The 20,194-nt window shown below is 34.9% G+C and overlaps 1 protein-coding gene across 6 annotated transcripts in view; it reads left to right on the forward strand.

Moving 5' to 3' along the window:
* The window catches only part of DLG1 (discs large MAGUK scaffold protein 1), a 284,860-nt gene that overhangs the window by 182,777 nt on the left and 81,889 nt on the right, over positions 1–20,194 (forward strand). For all 6 annotated transcript variants that reach the window (XM_082654456.1, XM_082654457.1, XM_082654458.1 and 3 more), the window contains 2 exons: positions 4,227–4,383; positions 19,531–19,633. In XM_082654456.1, coding sequence (XP_082510582.1) covers positions 4,227–4,383; positions 19,531–19,633 — 260 coding nt within the window. The remainder of the gene's footprint in view (positions 1–4,226; positions 4,384–19,530; positions 19,634–20,194) is intronic.

The raw sequence follows: 20,194 nt of genomic DNA on the forward strand, positions 1-20,194 counted from the left end.
ATGCGCAGGCTCAGTGGCCATGGCTCACGGGCCCAGCCGCTCCGTGACATGTGGGATCCTCCCGGACTGGGGCACGAACCCGTGTCCCCTGCACCAGCAGGCAGACTCTCAACCACTGTGCCACCAGGGAAGCCCTAACTGTCTTTTTATTCCCCAAAAAACTCTTTTATCTAAGTGGGAAAAAAAGTGAAAAAATATTTTAGATCTTTTTCACATTATTCAACATAGTAATATGATAATATGTTTGAACAGTTTGCTTTATAGCTTTTGTAGAAGTAAATTATGTAGTAGTATTTCATATTATAGCATTTAATGTTAAAATGTATGACAATTCATGTCATTTTATGTTTTTATTAATTGTATTACTGTTAGCATTATTATTTTTGAACCTTTATAATTATAATTATTCTTTATTTGTTAGACTCCTGACTCTAAGCAGTGATCTCTTAAATGTCAGATAGGGGTGTTTGTCTTTGTCCTCTTCTTCAGGAGTTAGCAATATTGAGAACTTAATTTAATAGGTGCTCAGTAATTGTTTTAGGATGAAAATTACTGGAAAGAATAGTGTTTGTGATTATATGTTTGTGGTGTGAATTCTCAAGGCTGTTAATCTTTAGTCTGTGCTAGTATACTGACATATCATGGTCGTTTTATTGTTGCTATTATTTTCTAATACTGCTTCTTTATAGAAGTAAAGAGGAAGTAGTTAATGGCTTATCTAGTCTTTAATCAGCATATTTTTCAAATTAAAAATATGTCATATTAACATCTTGATTGCTGTTCCCCATCTTTTTTCACTACATATCTGTTGTCTAGAATATTTGTTGGACTCTGTAGTATTACACAACAGGCCTACCTGTTTTCTGTATTCTTCTGTAAAAATCAGGCAGTTGATTATTGAATATGTCTTCCTAAATGGTGAGTGTTTTATCACTCCCTTTTGATCATTATACTCCTTTGCCCAGATAATGAAGTACAGATATCTTTACTTCATATTAGAAGTTCTCCACAATTTAACCCTAAACAATTTTTCAGAGATTATATCGCATTACCAATAAAAAGAGAAAATAAAAGAAATCCCAACATACAAACAGTTAATAATTCTAAAGTTCATTTTTTAACAGCTTTATTGAGATATGATTTACAAACCATACAGTTTACCATTTAAAATGTACAACACAGTGATTTTTAGTATATTACATTATAAATTTTTTAAATTGTGGTAAAATATATATAACATAAAATTTGCTATTGTAACCATTTTCAAATTGCGATTCAGTGGCATTAATTGCATTTATGATGTTCATGACCAACACCACTATCTTTTTCCAAACCCTGTTCAGGACTTCTCTGCTGATCCAGTGATTAAGACTTCACGCTTCCCAGCTGCATAGCACAGGGAGATCAGCTCGGTGCTTTGTGACCACCTGGGAGGGGGGCAGGGAGACGCAGGAGGGAGGAGATATGGGAATATATGTATATCTGATTCACTTTGTTATAAAGCAGAAACTAACACACCATTATAAAGCAATTATACTCCATCAAAGATTTTTTTTTTTTTTTTTTTTTTTGCGGTATGTGGGCCTCTCACTGTTGTGACCTCTTCCGTTGCGGAGCACAGGCTCCGGACCCACAGGCTCAGCAGCCACGGCTCACGGGCCCAGCTGCTCCGTGGCATATGGGATCTTCCTGGACCCGGGCAGGAACCTGCGTCCCCTGCATCGGCAGGCGGACTCTCAACCACTGCGCCACCAGGGAAGCCCCTAAAGATGTTTTTTTAAAAAAAAAAAGACTACGCTTCCAATGCAGGGGGCGTGGGTTTGATCCCTGGTCAGGGAACTAAGATCCCACATGCCGCATGGCGCAGCAAAAGAAAAGAAACAAACCCTTTTCATCACCTCAGACAAACTCTATAACCATTATGCAGTAATTCCACATTTCCCTGTTCTCCCAGCTCCTGGTAGCTTCTAATCTACATTTTTTCTCTCTGAATTTTCATATTCTAAATTGTTCATGTAGTGGAATCTTATAATACTTAACCTGTTGTATCTGGCTTCTTTCACATAGCATAATGATGTTTTCAAGATTCATACATGTTGTAGCATGTATCAGAACTTCATTTCTGGTTATGGCTGAATAACATTTCATTATATGTATGTACAACATTTTGTTTATCCATTCATCTGTTGATGGACACTTGGGTTGTTTCCACCTTTTGGGTATTGTGAATAATGCTGGGATAAACACTGGCATGCACATATCTGCTTGCATAGCTGCTTTTAGTTCCTTTAGATACATACCTAGAAGTGGAATTACTGGGTCATATGGTAACTATGTTTAGGTTCATGAGGAACCACCTAACTGTTTTCTGTACCAGCCACCCCGTTTTACATTCCCACCATCAATATATGAGGATTCCAGTTTCTCCACATCTTCAGCAACATTTGTTTTTTCTCTTTTGTTTTGTTTTATAGCCATTGTTATAGGTGAGACGTATTTCATTGTGATGTTGATGCATTTCCCTAGTGCCTAATGATGTTGAGCATCTCTTCAAGTGCTTATGTTATTTGAAAATTCAATTTATTTTCCTCTGGAAATACTATTGGATTTCAGCAGGGTATTTTTTAATTATTATTTGCTAATGCAAAATTATAATTCATACATATATTTTAATGTATTATAGGAACCCTAAACCATGAGTCCACAATCTAACAAGGAAGTAAGACCAGTATAGTGAAACCTGTCTTGTGCCCCTGATCCTACCCTGCTTCTCCTACATTGCCCCACCAAGTTAACTCCTTTCCTGAATTTTGGATTTACTATTCCCTTTTTTCGTTCATATAGGTGTTTATGTATATATTTCCTAAACAACATATTGTTGAATTTTGCCATTTTTGACAAGAAAATACTCAGTATAATTTTGTTAATCCTGTAAGTGAACTGACAAAGCTAATTAATGATGAATACCTATGTATGACTAGAAAACACACCGCTTTAAGTTTTGAGCAGACAAATATTTAAGAAGATTAATTCCACATTATATGGAAGGATCCCTAAAATACAGTTTTTAGAAATATTTACTTCTGTTAAGCCGTTTGTTACCAAAAGCTTTCTGCAGTGTTTTAGAAAAAGCAAATTAAATTTTTAAAATATTTACCAAATATGATACATTCTAATCTCAAATGATATTCTGTGATTCATCATATCTAAAACAGTCAGCTCTTGGAATTTTCATGGTCTTACTGGAAGATGTAAATGGTTTTCACACAATTATGTATAAGTGGCAGCAAATGGGAAATGTTATTAGTGGTAAGATGTATTCTGATTTCAGAGATTTTAAATTGGGAGTTGGAGGGAACAAAAGAGATGCATCTTAGAATGGATGAAAAGCAGAGATAGGTAGATGAATTGGAGGGATGTGACTTAAGAAATAAAGATATTTAATTACTTTATATAGAAAGTCTAGAGATGGGCATTTCTAACATTTGTGTAGCAAAACTAGGTCCATGGTATCTCTGGGATTCTGCTGGTTATCTTCATGATTGTGATATGTCCAAATCAGTAACAGGATTTTATAGTTCATTCTTTTGTGTGGGAGTGATTTGGAATAAGGAGGGGAACAAATACGCTTTGTATGGGGACAGAATATGCTTTGTCCTTGTTAGAGTCTTTCTTTGGGAAGTGACAGTAAAATTTCCTGTTATTTCTTAGAGACCAGAATAGGGTCATAGCCTCACCTTAGCAAACAGGAGTGAAATTGCAGTGACTGGCATAAGTTATTCATGATTGATCCGTTTGAGAGTAGAAAGGGGGCCTTCCTACCTTCTCTAAGACAAAGGGATATCTGCCTTTTACAACATGTAAGAAGTAGAGACAGTGACTGCTTCTTAGGCAGTGAAGTGTGTGCAACATCAGCTTTTCAAGAGTATTATTTTTTGAGTATGCTCTTTATATCATTATTTTTTAATTTCCACATTTTCTCCTTTTTATTTTAGTTTTATGTTTGTTTCTTAACAAGGATTTTTAGCTTCTATATAAAATTAGGATTTTTCCTTTTAATTTCTAGGCTTGGAAAGAATCTCTTTACCCCAGAGTTTAGAAAACTTTAAATTTCATCTGACTTTTTTTATAATATGGAAATATGATTTATCAGTAGGGAATTCTCATTGATAGAAAGTCAAGTTCTCTATATGTTTTAAGGTATTCAATATTTTTTAAATTTTCAGGGAACCTAGAAAAGTTGTTCTTCATCGTGGTTCAACAGGCCTTGGTTTCAACATTGTAGGAGGTGAAGATGGAGAAGGAATATTTATTTCCTTTATTTTGGCTGGCGGACCTGCTGATCTTAGTGGAGAGCTCAGGAAAGGAGATCGTATTATATCGGTAGGATATGTTAATCAAAATAATGTTTTTATTATTTTAACTATGACCTGTTAATTATTAAACCTTTTGTTTTTTATATTCTAAAGTTATGGGAGGTATTTTGGCTCTCTTCTTCTAACATTTTACAACTTAATTGTAGAATTACAGTGTTGACCGGGAACATGTTCTGTATGATAGATTTTCTTTTGGTATTTGACTTACTTATAAGAGATCAGTCTTTATGAATGTGCTTGAAGGAAGTATGTATTCTCTATTTGTTGACTGCAAGGTTTTCTGTATGTCTGTTAACTCATCCTTGTTACTTGCATAGTTCATATCTTCTTTATACTTCAATCTGTTATCGCCTTATCTGTTTTTTTTTGTTTTTTTTGTTTTTTTGTGGTACGCGGGCCTCTCACTGTTGTGGTCTCTCCTGTCGCGGAGCACAGGCTCCAGACGCGCAGGCTCAGCAGCCATGGCTCACGGGCCCAGCCGCTCCGCAGCATGTGGGATCTTCCCGGACCGGGGCACGAACCCGTGTCCCCTGCATCGGCAGGCGGACTCTCAACCACTGCGCCACCAGGGAAGCCCAACCTTATCTGTTATTAAAGGAGACTTTTTAAGTTTATCTGAATGGTGGGTTTAACAGTTTTTCCTGGCAGCAATTATTTTCCTTATATCTTTGAAACTATGTTACTATGTGCATCTAATTTTAGAATCAGCATTCCTTCCTGGTGAGTTGAAATTTTTTACCATTAGGTTATGATCCTCTTTACTTGTAATAATGGTTTTTACCCTAGAAGCTATAATGCCTGATATTACTGTGGCTATGCTGACTTTTTTGCTTGATATTTGCCTCATCTTTTCTCCATTTTTTACTTTCAGTTTGTGTCTGTGCTTATGTGGCTATTACCCATACAGTTTTAGACTAAAACCTTATCAGTAATTCAGCTGTTCTCCCAAATGACTCAGATTTGGGGAAGCCTTAATTATAATGGGGCTGTTTCTAGTATTTTACTTCTGTTTCATTTATATATCCCTCAAACTTAGTCATTTTTCTTTTTGTTTATGAACAGCTAATCCAAGTGTTCTACAATTTTTTGTTCATCATCCTTTCTTGTATCTTACTTCTTATGTGTTTCTCAGCAAGTCACTACCAGCATTGGAACTGGATTCATAGTATAGGACTATCTTGATCACTGTAGAAAATTTAGCTTTTCTAGCTCCCATCCTCATGCTAATAGAACTCCTTAGTTATTTCATAAAGCAAAAATGTCCCTCAAATATCCAAATGCACCTTAGTGGGAGCTCTTAGATTGTTCTTTTAGCAGTGATTTCTTGATAGTAATTACTCTTAGCGTTTACCTGGAACTGTTTTTAATTTGCCCTCACTTATAAATTTAGTCTAGAACTGTATGTTGACAAGTGTTGTCTCTCAATACTATGAACATATTACTTTATACTATCTGTCTTCTTTCGTTGTTGTTTAACAAAAAAGATCACTCTTTGTTGTTTGTAGGTGATTTCTTTTTTTTTACTGATTGCTTTTAAGTCTCTTAGTCTTTGGTACACTGCAGTTTTACTAAAATGTGTCTGTGTCTAGCATTTTATTTATTCTATCTGGAATTCATTATGCTTGCTGAATCAGAGGAGTCCTGTCTCATCAATTCTGGAATCTTTTAAATTTTGCCTTTCCCACATTTTGTGTATTCTGTCCTTCTTGAACTCCTATGAGAGAGGACATTACCATTCTGTTCTCCATGTCTTTTAATCCCAATTTCATATTTATCAACTCTATCTCCTTGTACTTAATTTCAGTCAGATCTGTTTTCTAGCTCATAAATTTTCTTCATCTGTGTCTAATCTGCTCTTTAGGCTAAAACTAACTTTTTCATTTCAAAGTACCATTTTCTTTCTAGAAGTTCTTTCTAATTCTTTTTCAAATCTTCCTTGGTGGTTTTGCGGGAGTCTTGATTAAAGTTTCTTATGTTCTTTTAGGTTTTTCTTTTAAACCTATTTATCTTACACAGGCATACCTTGAAGATATTGCAGGTTCAGTTCCAGACCACCACCAAAACAGATATTACGATAAAGCAAGTCAAACAAATATTTTGGTTTCCCAGTACATGTAAAACTTATAATTATACTATATTGTAGTTTATTAGATTAGCATTATATCTTAAAAAACAATGTCCATACCTTAATTTTAAAAATACTTTATTGCTAAAAAATGCTAACCATCATCTGAGCCTACAGAAAGTCATACTCTTTTTGCTGGTGGAGAGTTTGAAATATTGCAAGAATTATTAAAATGTGACAGAGACACGAAGTGAGCAAATGCTGTTGGAAAAATGGCACCAATAGACTTGCTCAAAGCAGGGTTGCCACAAACCTTCAATTTGTAAAAAATGCAAAGTACAATAAAGTGAAGCACAGTAAAATGAGATAAGCTTGTATTCTATAAATAATAGTTCTGTTTTCTGAAGTTTGTAGGTATCTAATACATGTTACTTTATGGTGACTTACAGTACATTGTTTTCCTATGTTCTGAATTTTTCATTGTGAACTTAATGTCAGTAGTACTTTATGTACTTCACATGTGGGTATTCAGTGCTGCCTGAATTGGGGAGTGGTATTCTTTGAAAAATATCTTAAGTCGATTGTGGTAGACTTGGGAGCATCATTCTTATCATCATTTTTCCATTGAGAAAACTGAAGTTTAAAGGGTGATTTGCTCATAGTAGCTAATAAAACCTAATAAGTGGTATAGGCAGGATTTACCTTAACCACTATATTATGCTACGTCATTTTGTTTTTAATTAAAAATTTAAGTAATGCTTTCTGAAATTTTGGGATCTGAGATATAGGGATAAAACCTATATCCTGGGTCAGCAATGCTATTCAGTGTTGATAACTATTTTAAATCATTTTTTCAATATAAAGTAAAGAAAATCAGAAAGTACTCTTCAAACTGAAGATACATGTGGCTGGAACATGATAGGAAAAGCATTCCAAAAATTGGATCTTTTATTGGAGTTTTCAGATTGCAGTCCCTCTTGCCACCTGATCCTTCCCTGCATATACTTAGACATATCATCATATTCCTGCAGCCTACCTTTTTGAGGATTCTTTATAGTTCAAGATAGACTGAGTCTAAGACAGAAAGAAGGTGGCTAATCATTTACAAAAGTAGAGCTCTTTCTGGTTTTAGCTGTTCTGAGATATTGGTATAACTAACTGATATTTGAATGAAAGTCTTGGGAATTTGAGTCTTCAAATAAGCTATGGTACTTTGTTAAGGATTATAGTACTACAATTTTAGAAAATAAAGGAAATTATTAATATGCAGTGCAAGTAAATGAAAATTGTACCCATATGCTTCAGGCTACAGCATCTAAAATAGCATAGTACCACCCCAAAATAGTGATTATTGGAACAGAACTGTGAAGCAGAAATACACCTTAGTTACAGTGTTAGAATGTTGAGGGCCTTAAGAGACCATCACTCTTAACCATAACAACCCAAACCATCTGGATAAGTTTAGAAAAACTAAACTCATCAGAGAACTGAGGATTCAAAGTGACCTAAGTAAAGTAACTTCCAGATAGTAACTAGCCCTACATAGAAGAGAAGACACCCATGGCAGCTGCTCCTTGGAAGAGCGGTGGGAGAAAGAGAAGGGTTAGACGGGGATAGCGAGGAACCAACCAAACTTTACCCCAACATGTAATGGCCTCAGTGGACTGGTGAAACTGATAAAAAATTCTGGGAAGCCGCAGAGCAAGTCCTTACCTACCTGCCAACTCTTTTCCATGGGTCTTCACTAAGACCTCAGAGCTTGTAAACCGAAGGTTGTGAAACAACAGAGAATTAAGAAAAATTTATTACTGAGTCATACAGAGCATCCCAAAATACAAGGCACCTGCCAGTAAATAGGGGACCTTGAGCAGAAGATCTGTGAAAACTAATCTCAGCAACTCCGTACTTTGAGCTGCTCAGGGATGAGAGTGGGGCAAGAAAGCTGAGAAAAAGCCCTCTGAGGCAGTGTGGACAGAGATACCTCCAAGAAATAGCAAGCCTGGGACAGGTCTAGAGAGCAAAGAAAACTTACCAGCAACCTCAGAAGCTGGCAGCAGGGTTATAAAGGTGTATGTTTGTGTGTGTGTGTGTGTGTGTGTGTGTGTGTGTGTGTGTGTGTGTGTGTAATGAGATGAGATCTTTACACCAGTAAAGGGAATTTTACCAGTGCTCATAGCCTAAGCACCTCAGAAAGAAAAGTCTTAATTCTGCTCTCAAAACATTTGAAACTAAACTTAAACTAAAACAAAATCTAGTAGCAGCTCAACTATAGATCATATAGATACAGCTGCCCCACTCTAGTGGCCTGGCACAAGGATTATTCCCAATTCTGGAATTAAATATTATTTATTTTTTATTTCAACCTCTACTGTTATTTTATCCAAAGTGTCTACTTTATAATTAAAAATTACAAAACATGCAAAAAAGAAAGAAAAGCTGGTTGTCAAGACAAAACAGTATAAGTAACTTGAGAAAAAGCTCAGATGTTGGATTTATCAAACAGGTATTTTAAAATAAGATAAAATGATGATGATAAAAATACTAAAGGATATAGGAGTAAAGGTAGACAATATGGATGATAAGATGGGAGAATTTCAGCAAAGATATAGAACATATGAAAAATGAGTCACATGGAATTGCTAGAAATTTTTTTTTTAACTATCACAAGTGAAAATTTTGTCTGAAAGGCATAACAGCACACTGGAATCTGAAGAGGGAAGAATCAGTGAATTTGAACATAGGTCAAAGAAAATTTCCAAACTGAAACGTAAATCAGGAGGGGTGGAGGGAAAATCAGGGAAAAAAAGTAGACCAGAGCATCCAAGGCCTATGGAAGTAAAGAGGAGATGTCAGACAATAAAGAGGAGACAGAATCTTTGAAGACATAATGACAAAGAACTTTCAAAAACTGATGAAAGATATCAACCCACAGATCTGTGAAGCATAGCAAAGCCAAGGCAGAATACATGCAAAGGAAACCAGACCTAGATACATTGTAAAGTGCTAGAAAGCTATGCTAAAGAGCGCATGTTAAAAGTAAAGATAGAAACACATTACATATATAGGAACAGTATAAATGACAGCTGGATTCTCACTGGAAATATTAGAAGACATAAAGGAATGGAACAGTATCTTTAAAGTGGTGAAAGAAAAAACCTTCAACCTAGAATCCTGTATCTCCTGAAATTAGTCATCAGAAATGAAGTTGAAATAAAGACATTTTCAAACAGACAGTATATCTTAGAGAAGTTGTTCTTGACAGACCTACAAGATATACTAGAAGAAATTGTTCTGGTTAAAGAGAAATTATATCAGATGGAACCTAAATCTGCAGACAGGAAATAAGAATAACAGAAGGGGTAAATACCTGGATAAGTATAAAAGGTACATTTTTTAGGAAATAATTTTACATGTTTCATTATAAGATGATTGGCTCTTTAAAACAAAATAACTTCATCGTATTGTGTGAGTTATGGCATATGTAGAAGTAAGATATAAGGCCACCAAAGCACAAATAGAAAGGGGGAGGATGGTTCTTATACAGTTTGAGAAGTGGTGTAAAATTAATTGAAAGTAGCCTGTGATAATTTATACTTGCATGTTATAGTCTCTAGAGGAAACACTAAAAATACTCCAAAAGGGTATAGTTTATGTAAGTCAATACAGGAAATAAAATGAAATATGAAAAAATACATGCTTCCTCCAAACAAAGGTAGGAAAGGAAGAAAAGACAAGGTAGAAAAAAGCAGTGCCAAGGTGTGAGGTTAAAATGCAACTATATTAATATCTACATTATAGTTAGCACTTTAAGATGCAGAAACTGTCAGCTTGGTTCAAAAAAACCAAGACCCAAATATAGGCCCTTTGTCAGAAATTCACTTTAAATATAAAGATTCATATGTTGTAAGTAAAAGAGTAGAAGAAATTATGCTATATAAACAACATATGAAAGATGGTGTGACTATATTCATATGAGACAAAATAGACTTCAAGGCAAATGGTGTTATTACTGAGAGATTTTATATAATGAAAGCATCATTTCTTCAAGAAGACATAACAGCCCTCATTGTGCATGTACCTAGTAATCCTTTCAAAGCACATAAAGCAAAAATTCCCAGAATTAAGAGAGAAATGGACAAATCTACAGAGTTGCGGATTTAAACACCCTCTTCTATAACTGGTAGAATAAGTAGAGAAAAGAAGAAAATAACTTTAGCCTTACCACTCATCATCTATAAAAATTAACTTGAAATGGATTGTAGAACTAAACTTCTAGTAAAAAACATACAAGAAAATCTTAGTGAACTTGGATTAGTCAAAGATTTCTTAAATGGTACCAAGGGACCAAGTCAGTCCAGTGGTGAAAGGAAAGTCTTTTTAATAAATGCTCAAACAGCTGGATATCTTTATGGAAAAATACAAATTTCAACTCAGTCTTACTCCAGATATAAAAATTAACTCTAGATGATTATAAATCTTATAAATCTAAGTGTGAAGCCCAGAGCCATAATCCTCCTGGAAGAAAACATAGAAGGATATCTTTGCAACCCTGAGGTAGGCGACAGTTTCTTGGACAAGATATGTTAAACACTAACCATAAAAAAATGTGCCATTAAGAAACCAAATAGGCAAGCTATACAATGGGAAAAAATATTCCCAGTACATATATCTCACAAAAAACTTATATCCAGAATATATAAACATCTCCCACAAAGCAGCAGCGAAAGGTGAGTAACTCAATTTAAAAATGAGGGGAGATTTCCCTGGTGGCGCAGTGGTTAAGAATCCACCTGCCAATGCAGGGGACACAGGTTCAATCCCTGGTCCGGGAAGATCCCACACGCCACGCCGCAAAGCAACTAAGCCCATGCACCACAACTACTGATCCTGTGCTGTGTAGCCTGCGAGCCATGACTACTGAGTCTGTGTGCCACAACTACTGAAGCCCACATGCCCTAGAGCCCACACACCGCAACTATGAAGCCCGTGCCCTCTAGGGCCCGCGTGTCGCAACTGCTGAGCCCACGTGCTGCAACTGCTGAAGCCCACACAGCTGGAGCCTGTGCTCTGCAACCAGAGAAGCCATCGCAGTAAGAAGACCGTGCACCACAACAAAGAGTAACCCCTACTCGCTGCAACTAGAGAAAACCCACGTGCAGCAATGAAAACCCAACGCAGCCAAAATAATAATACTAATAAATAAATGAGCAAAAGACTTAAACAGATATTTCACAAAACAAGGTGTATCAGTGGCTTATAAACACATGAAAATTTACTTAACATTAGGCATCAGGGCAATGCAAAAAACACAATGAATAAGCAAAACAGGGTTAGAGGAATTTTGGTGGGAGCAATGTCACTTTTTTACATCTTGATTGTGGCGGTGGCTATACAACATACACAGTTGTCAACACTCTTACCTGTAAACTAAAAATGATTACTCTATTGAATGTAAATTATGCCTAAGTAAAAACATTTTTAAAGCCATAGTGAAATACCATATCCTATCCAGTTGAATGGCTAAAGAAAAAATAATGATGACAACAAACATTAGAGAGGATGTGGAGCAGTTATAACTCTTATTCTTTACTGGTGGGCATGTAAAACTACACAACCACTACAAGAACTTTTGGGGAAGTTTTAAAGAAATTATACATACACCTAACCTTATCACCCAGATTTTATCCAAGAAATCTTATGTTTACACTGTAACAGGAATGTTCATAATAGCCTATCCATAATAAAACTCAAACAACATGGATGACACTAAAACACATCGTGTTGAGTAAAACAGAACACACCACAAAAATACATACTGTATGATTCTAATTATAATCATGTGCAGGCAACACTAACTTGTATTGATAAGTCAGAACGTGGTTGCCACTAATTGTCCTATTATAAAAGAGGCATAATGGAGATTTCTGGGTTGGTTGATGGAAAAGGTATGTTTGGGGTTTTAGTTTCATGGGCATATACAGTTGTCAAAAATCCTTCCAACTGAACTGTTTAAATTTGTACATTTTATTGCTTGTAAGTTATACTGTAATTTAAGTTTTAAAAATAATTTACAGTATAAGGGCAAATTAGTGATAAGGAATGAATTTTTAAAAAATAAATGTTGGAGAAATTAGCTAGTTGCTTAGCAGAATAAAATTAGCTTAGAGCCTCACTTCACACCTTGTGTCAAAATTAATTCTCAGTTGGCTTAGAGGTATGTGTGAAAAACTCAAAACAAAAATATATGTTTTTTAAATTGTCCATGTGGGACCTCTTTATGTGGGTTACTGTCACACTGCTAGAATATGTTACTCTGACGAACACAACGTGGTTCACCCAGAACTTTCCCAATTTTAGCACTGAAAGCCCCATGTCTGGAAACCCCTTTAGGCTAAGTTTTAAAACTGAAAGACCCAGACCCTCCCAACCAGTTGCTTGCCCTAATGTTACTGTAAGTTAAATTCAGCCTTCTGTTTGTCAGTATACATCCATTATCTTAAATATTTTAATGGTTACTAAGCTGCTCTAGGGAAATACCCTAGGGAAATACCCTGAGAAGCAATAGGAAAGACCTTAGGAACAAGAGAAAAACATGAGAAAAGATATTCTAAAATAAAACCCAGAAACACTTATTTAAGTACCTCTTTACACAAAATTTAGCTATTTTCAGTCTTCAGCTTGTATCAGGATAACCTCAAGGCGTTATTAAAAAACAGATTCCTAGATTCCATCCCCAAAGATTCTGATTCAGTATGACTTGGATAGGATCTGAAAATTTATATTTCTTACAAGTTTCCATGAGATACTGATGTTGCTGCTCCTGGGACCAAACCTTGTGAACCACTGTTCTAAAGACATCCCTGTTATTGATGTTCTTAATGATAACCCACATTACTGAGAAAAGCATAAATATTTGGGAAGGCAGGGAAATAAATAATAATTTTTATAAAATATTCCCTTTGATTAATTTTGTTGAAGAAAGAAGCTTTTTAAGTCAAGATTTATTATTGTACAGATGTTGGACAGTGCATTTTTCACTATGGTATAAATGGAAATATTACTGTTATTTCCAGTGATGACAAGCATAGGGCAGGATATAGTTGATATTCCCTGAAAATTTAGAAACATGGAAAGTGACCCAAGAGAGTTCAACAGAAATTCTCTCCTTCATAAAAACAGTGAGAAAAGTGGCCAAAATTGTTTTTAGAATAAACTTTTTCAGAACTCTGGAAATTAACCAAAGACTGACAGCCATTCAGGAAGTGTTTACTCAAAAAAAAAAAAAAATAAATTGCTGAATCTCTGTAAGAATGAGCTTTGTAGAATTTTAATTTGCCTAAGTCCCATCCCTGGCTCTCTATCACCACATTAGCCTTGAAAAATAGCCCACCTTTTCAGTGAGAACCAGTGGCCCAACAGCCATTAGAGAGAGCAAAATGGTGGTAGAATGTTCAGAGCTTCTTTTCCAAAGAACTGTCATAATTTGACCTGTCTGGTGGGTTCTTGGAACATCCTATTTGAAAGATTCCCTGTATTTGACCTGATTCAAAGCTCCACCAGTGCAAAAGCCTTTTCCCTTGGGGTAATTGCAAAAACAATTACAGGCATATTATGGCTGCCTGAGACATTGGTAACAGTTGGGGCAAACAGTAGACTAATCAAAAACTTAAAAGGAAAAGCTAGGGAGTGAACTCTCCATGGGACCTTTGAAAAGCTCTTATACTTTGGAATCTAGGAGGACACATGCATGGTCTTGGGTTGTGTGCCTGCTCAGGAAAGACCTGAAAAGGCCCTAAACTCTCACCTCTGGCTGACCATGAGACTCTGTGCAAGAAGGAAGTGAAGATTAAGGCAGAATCATCAGTTGCCTAGCTGATTGTTGAAGGCATTACCCAACATGCGCACATTTAATGAAGTCTGTCCAGTCATTAACTGACCACTCTGCTAATCAGGCAGACACTTCACTGGCACATACAACAAAGAATACAAGCCTTACAGAATTCAGAAAAGTCACCAAACAACTACTATAACAAACAGCAGTAATATCAAGCCCTGGGTAGGAGGACAGATCTTATACCCAGAATTGCTACTTTATATTATTTTAAATGTCCGGTTTTCAGTAAAAAATTGAGACATGCAGCAAAACAAGAAAATATACCCGGGGGAAAAGCAATCAGTAGAAACTGTAAGGAAGCCCAACACTATACTACTAGACAAAGATTTTAAATCAGATATTTTAAATATATTCTAAGAACTAAAGGAAACCATGTCTAAAGAATGTAAGGAAAGTATAGGAACAATAACGCACCAAGTAGAGTATGTCAATAAAGAGATTTCTTTTATGAAAAAGAAACAAACAGAAATTCTGGTGTTGAAGAGTACAATAACTGAAATGAAGGGAAAAAAAAATCCTCTAGACAAGTTCAACAGCAGATTTGACCTGGCAAAAGAAAAAAATCCACCAACTTGAAGATATGTCCGTTAAGACTACCCAGGCTGAAGAACAGAAAGAAAAAAGAATTAAGAAAAATTGTCAGAGGCTCAAAGACCTGTGGGGATACCATCAAGTGTACCAATGTATGTATAATGAAGTCAGAATGACAAGAGAGAGAGAAAGAGGCAGAAAGAATATTTGAATAAATAATGGCAAAAAACTTCCCAAATTTAATGTACACATCTGAGAAGCTCAGTGAACTACAAGTAGAATAAACTTGAAGAGATCCACACCACAGATAAATCATAATCAAATATCAAAAAACAAAGGGAGAATCCTGAAAGCAAAGAAAAATCGCTGATTACAGGGAATCCTCAGTAAGATTAACAGTTGATTTCTTGTCAGAATCATGGAGGCCAGAAGGCAATTCTGAAAGAAAAAAGCCATTGTCCCAGGTTTCTATACCCAGTCAAACTATCCTTCAGAAACGAAGGACAGATCTGAGTCCCAGGTAAACAAAAGCTAAGGAAGTTATTAATCTCCTTAACTTCTCTTATAGACAGTAAACCTGCCCTACAAGGAGTACTAAAGAGCATCTCATCCCTCAGACCAGAAAGAAAGGACATTAGAGAGTAGCCCAAATCCATATGAAGAAGTAAAGAGCACTGTTAAAAGTAACTATATAGGTAAATGTAAAACAGCATAAGTGCATTTTTTGTTTGTAACTCTTTTTTTTCTCCTTTATAATTTAAACAACAACTAAATAAAGCAATAATTTTAAATCTGTGTTGATGGGCACACACATACTGTATAAAGATGTAATTTATATGACAGTAGTATCACAGGGAGTATAGAGGGCACAGAATTATAAGAGCAGAGTTTTTATATACTATTGAAACTAAGTTGGTGTTAATTCAGAGTAAATGGTTATAAAATGTTAATTATGATCTAGAGAAACCACTAAGCAAATAACTCAAAATATATATAATTTTTTAAAGGGTATTAAGATAGTACAGTGGAAAATACCTATTTTACAAAAGAAGTTAGTAATGGAGGAATAGAGGAACAAAAAAGACAAGGTGTGAAGAAAACAAATAGCAAAATGGATGGCATAAATCTTTTTTTTTCGATAAATTACATTGAAGGTAAATGGATTAAATACTCCAACTAAAAGACAGATATTGACAGGGTAGATTTAAAAAGATCAAATTATATACTTTCTACAACAGACACACTTTAGATTCAATCTTCGTTGAAAGTAAAAGGTTGAAAAAGATATGCTATGCAAACAGAAACCAAGAAACACATAAAATGGCTATACAAGTATCAAACAAAGACTTTAGGAAAAAAATTATTTCTCAAAATCTAAGGACATTTTATAATATATGTGTTATATAGATTATGTGTGATATATAGTTATACATATTGTGTAATTGTTGATAAATTTCTAGAAAGACATAAACATTTGAAACTGATTCAAGAAGAAATGGAAACTATAACTGTAGACCTGTAACAATTAAGGAGATTGATAATCAAAACTTCCCACAAAGGAAAAAACCCAGGACCAGATGGCCTCACTAGTGCAATCTATAGAACGTTTAAAGAAGAATTAGCACCATTCACAAACTCTTCCCCCAAAAGGAAATAGGTGTGAAGAACACTTCCCAACTCATTCTACAAGGCCAATATTATTCTTATATCAAACCAAACAAAGACATCACAAGAAAAGAAAACTACAATATCCCTTATGAATTTATATGTAAAAATCCTCAACAAAATAGCCATGTGGATTCAGCAGCATAAAAAAAGGATTGTACACCAGCATTAAAAAAGGATTATACCCCATAACCAAGTGGAATTTGTCCAAGGAATGCATAGTTGGTTCAACACAGGGATAACCAAAGTAAAACACCGTGTTAATAGAGTTAAGGATATAAGCCACATGACCATCTCAACAGAAAAAGCTCCTGTCAAAAACCAACAGCTTGCATCATAAAAGCACCAAACAAATTAGGAATAGTAGAGAACTTCCTCAACCTGATAAAAGATGTCTATGAAAAACTGATAACTTATGTCACACTAAATGCTGAAACACTGAAAGGTTTCCCTGTGAGATCAGAAACAAGACAGAGGTGTCCACTCATGCCACTTTTATTCAACATTGTGCTGGAGTTTCTAGATTGGGCAGTTAGGCAAGAAAAAGAAATAAAAGCTTTCTAGATTAAAAAGGAAGAAGGAAAATTATCTCTTATTTGCAGATGCCATGATCTTATATGTAGAAAATCTTAGGAAATGCAAAAAAACTATCAGAGATAATAACCAAGCTCAGCAAGTTTGCAGGACAGAGAATCACTATACAAGAAACAGTTGTGTTTCTAATATACCAGAGTTGAACAACCTGAAAGTGAAATTAAGAAAATAATTTTATTTATAGTAGTATCAAACAATAAATTTAACAAAGTGGATAAACAAAATATGGAATATCCATCCAATGGGGTATATGATTCAGCCATAATAAGTAACAAAGTACTAAAACAGGCTAAAACAAGGATGAACCATGAAAACAAGCTAAGTGAAGAAGGCAAACACAAATAGCCACATATTGTAATATTCCTTTTATATAAAATGTACAGAACAGACAAATCCTTAGAGTTAGAAAGAAGAATAGTGGTTGCCAGGGTCTAAGGGGAGAGGGAAGGGGGGAATGAATGCTAATGGGTAGTGGGTTTTTGGGGGGTGGGGGCTGATGAAAATGTTTTGGAATTAAAGCATGGTGATGGTTGCACATGCTTGTGAATGTACTGAAAAACACAAATTGTACACTTTAAAAGTTTGGATTTTATATAAATTGTATCTCCATAAAAAAGTGACCCTAAGTCTGTTTACATGATATGTTTCTCAGTACCAGGATTTCTTCTAAAATATCCTTGATAATGTATTCCATTAAAATGTTTGGCGTTATTTAGGAACATTTTTAATTTGTAGTCTTGTTAACAAATTATTCTCCTTTGAATCTATGTAGGTTGTTTTCAGATCTTTTCTGTAGTAAAGGGATCCAGTGCTTAGGAATAATTCATTAAAAATTGTGATCTTTTCTAAAATAATCTATGGAAGTTTGTCTACCTTTTATATTCTCTAATTTTTTCTGCTAGAAATTAGGATTTTCTTTATGTTCAATATAGAACTATTTATACATTGTGTTCAGTTATTCTCTAATAAGATATTAAGCTAGAGATATTCTCTAATAAAACCACATTATGTTACACCTGTTTAGATTAAGGTTTTTGGATCTTGATTTTCATTTAAGAGGTGTCTGTACATTTTAACTTAGTTACATAGTAATATCCTTTATAGATAATGTAAAACATCAGGTCTTTAAATGTTTTACATTAAACATTAAACATGTTCTTTTATGTAAATTTTATGATCCCAGGAATTTCTGGGCTATAGTCAAATTTTCCAAAATTGGTATGTAATTTTTAACAGGTCTTAGATTAGACATCAATGAAGCAGGCTGTCATACTAAAATTGTGTGACAGTTCTTCTTTCCAAAAATATTCAGTAAAGGTCCCAAACATTGCTGTATTTTTTTTTTTTTTTTTTTTTTTGCGCGGTATGCAGGCCTCTCACTGCTGCGGCCCCTCCCGTTGTGGAGCACAGGCTCAGTGGCCATGGCTCACGGGCCCAGCCGCTCCGCGGCATGTGGGATCTTCCCAGACCGGGGCACAAACCCGTGTCCCCTGCATCGGCAGGCGGACTCTCAACCACTGTGCTACCAGGGAAGCCCCCATTGCTGTATTTTATTCATTCATGGTTCTTAGGGAAAAAAGCCAACTTAAATATTTAAAGTTAATTACATTTAAGTTTAATGCTCACATTAATGTCCTATTAAGTTTTTCTTGTAGTGGAAAAGGTTCAGTCTCTAAAGATAGTGTACCTTGCAGCATACTAGGTGCTGGCAGCCTTTCAGAAATAAGAATGAAGTTGCCTATTCTTCTAGAGTGGGATTGATCACCTCATTAATTATTTTACCCAAGGAAGGTCCCTGTTTTAAAAAAAAGTCTTCTTGCTCATTTAATAACATTTACTGTGTTTAAATGTCAGTCCGTGAAATCTGAGCTATTTTAATACTTAAAGTAATTGCTTTCCTGTTACTCCAAAAGAATGGAAGCTTTAGTTTGGGAAAGGAAGGAAGAGAATTGAAACTGAGATGAGTAATAGTGAAAATGTGGCAGGAGTTGAAAGTATGTTGTAAACAAAATGAATTTCCCTCTCATTGCCTGAGTTACTGGTGAAATGAAATGTACAAAATGATGACACTTGCTGATTTTTCAAGTTGTCAAATTAAGGTACTTTTCTCAAGAGATTGGTAGACAACCTTCTGGAACACTCAGGGGAAAGTGTTTTGCATTTATTCACTTGACAAAGTGAAAAAATGAATATTTTAAGTGAATAAAATTGTTTTGATTGACTATACAATATATTTTTGTTCTACTGTATAACATTTTTAGTAAATCAGAACAAGAAAATATTTTAGTGATAAAGTAATTGCAAGTAATTTTTTTTAATCTATGCCTACTCAAAGAATAGGCTATTGTGATTTCTAATCAGTGTGATGATTTTCTTTCGAATTTAATATGTGGTTTGATTTACAGGTAAACAGTGTTGACCTCAGAACTGCCAGCCATGAGCAGGCAGCAGCTGCTTTAAAAAATGCTGGCCAAGCTGTCACAATTGTTGCACAATATCGACCTGAAGGTAATAAATTCTTGTTGTCTGTATTTATTTTTTATTTCAGTTTTTAGAAGTCTTCCTCTTAATAATGTTTAACTTCCCAAGCTTAACTTTCTTTTTATATTTTTGTCTGATTTATTAATCTGTTATTTGTTTAGTTTGAACTTAATTCACTCTCCAGATCAAAGAGTTTTTAATAGAATGTAGGAACTTGTATCTGCCAACTCTTTGAATATTTCTCTATTATTTGGATTAATTTTCAGGAGTTTATCTTTTTAAATGTGTCATCTCACCAAACACATACCTTTAAGTATACCTTTGACTAACTCAGTGGTTGAAAAGCAAAGATAGTAATTTTGCCAAAGAAAATTAGGTTATTTCAGTATTTTTTGACCTTTGAATTAGGTTATATTTATTAATAACAGGGTTTAAGATATGTTTCTAATAGCCTTTATTGTTACTTAAAGAGAAAGAATGTAAGTTTGAGATATGATATTTTTCTAAATAGTGAGGTATCATGGACTTGACCTTACCGAGTTCCTACTGGGAGAAGGTGATAATGGAAAGTTTGAGGTCATATTAAAC

Source organism: Grampus griseus, assembly GCF_964374135.1.
Source record: "Grampus griseus genome assembly, chromosome: 5".
NCBI classification, from domain to species: domain Eukaryota; kingdom Metazoa; phylum Chordata; class Mammalia; order Artiodactyla; family Delphinidae; genus Grampus; species Grampus griseus.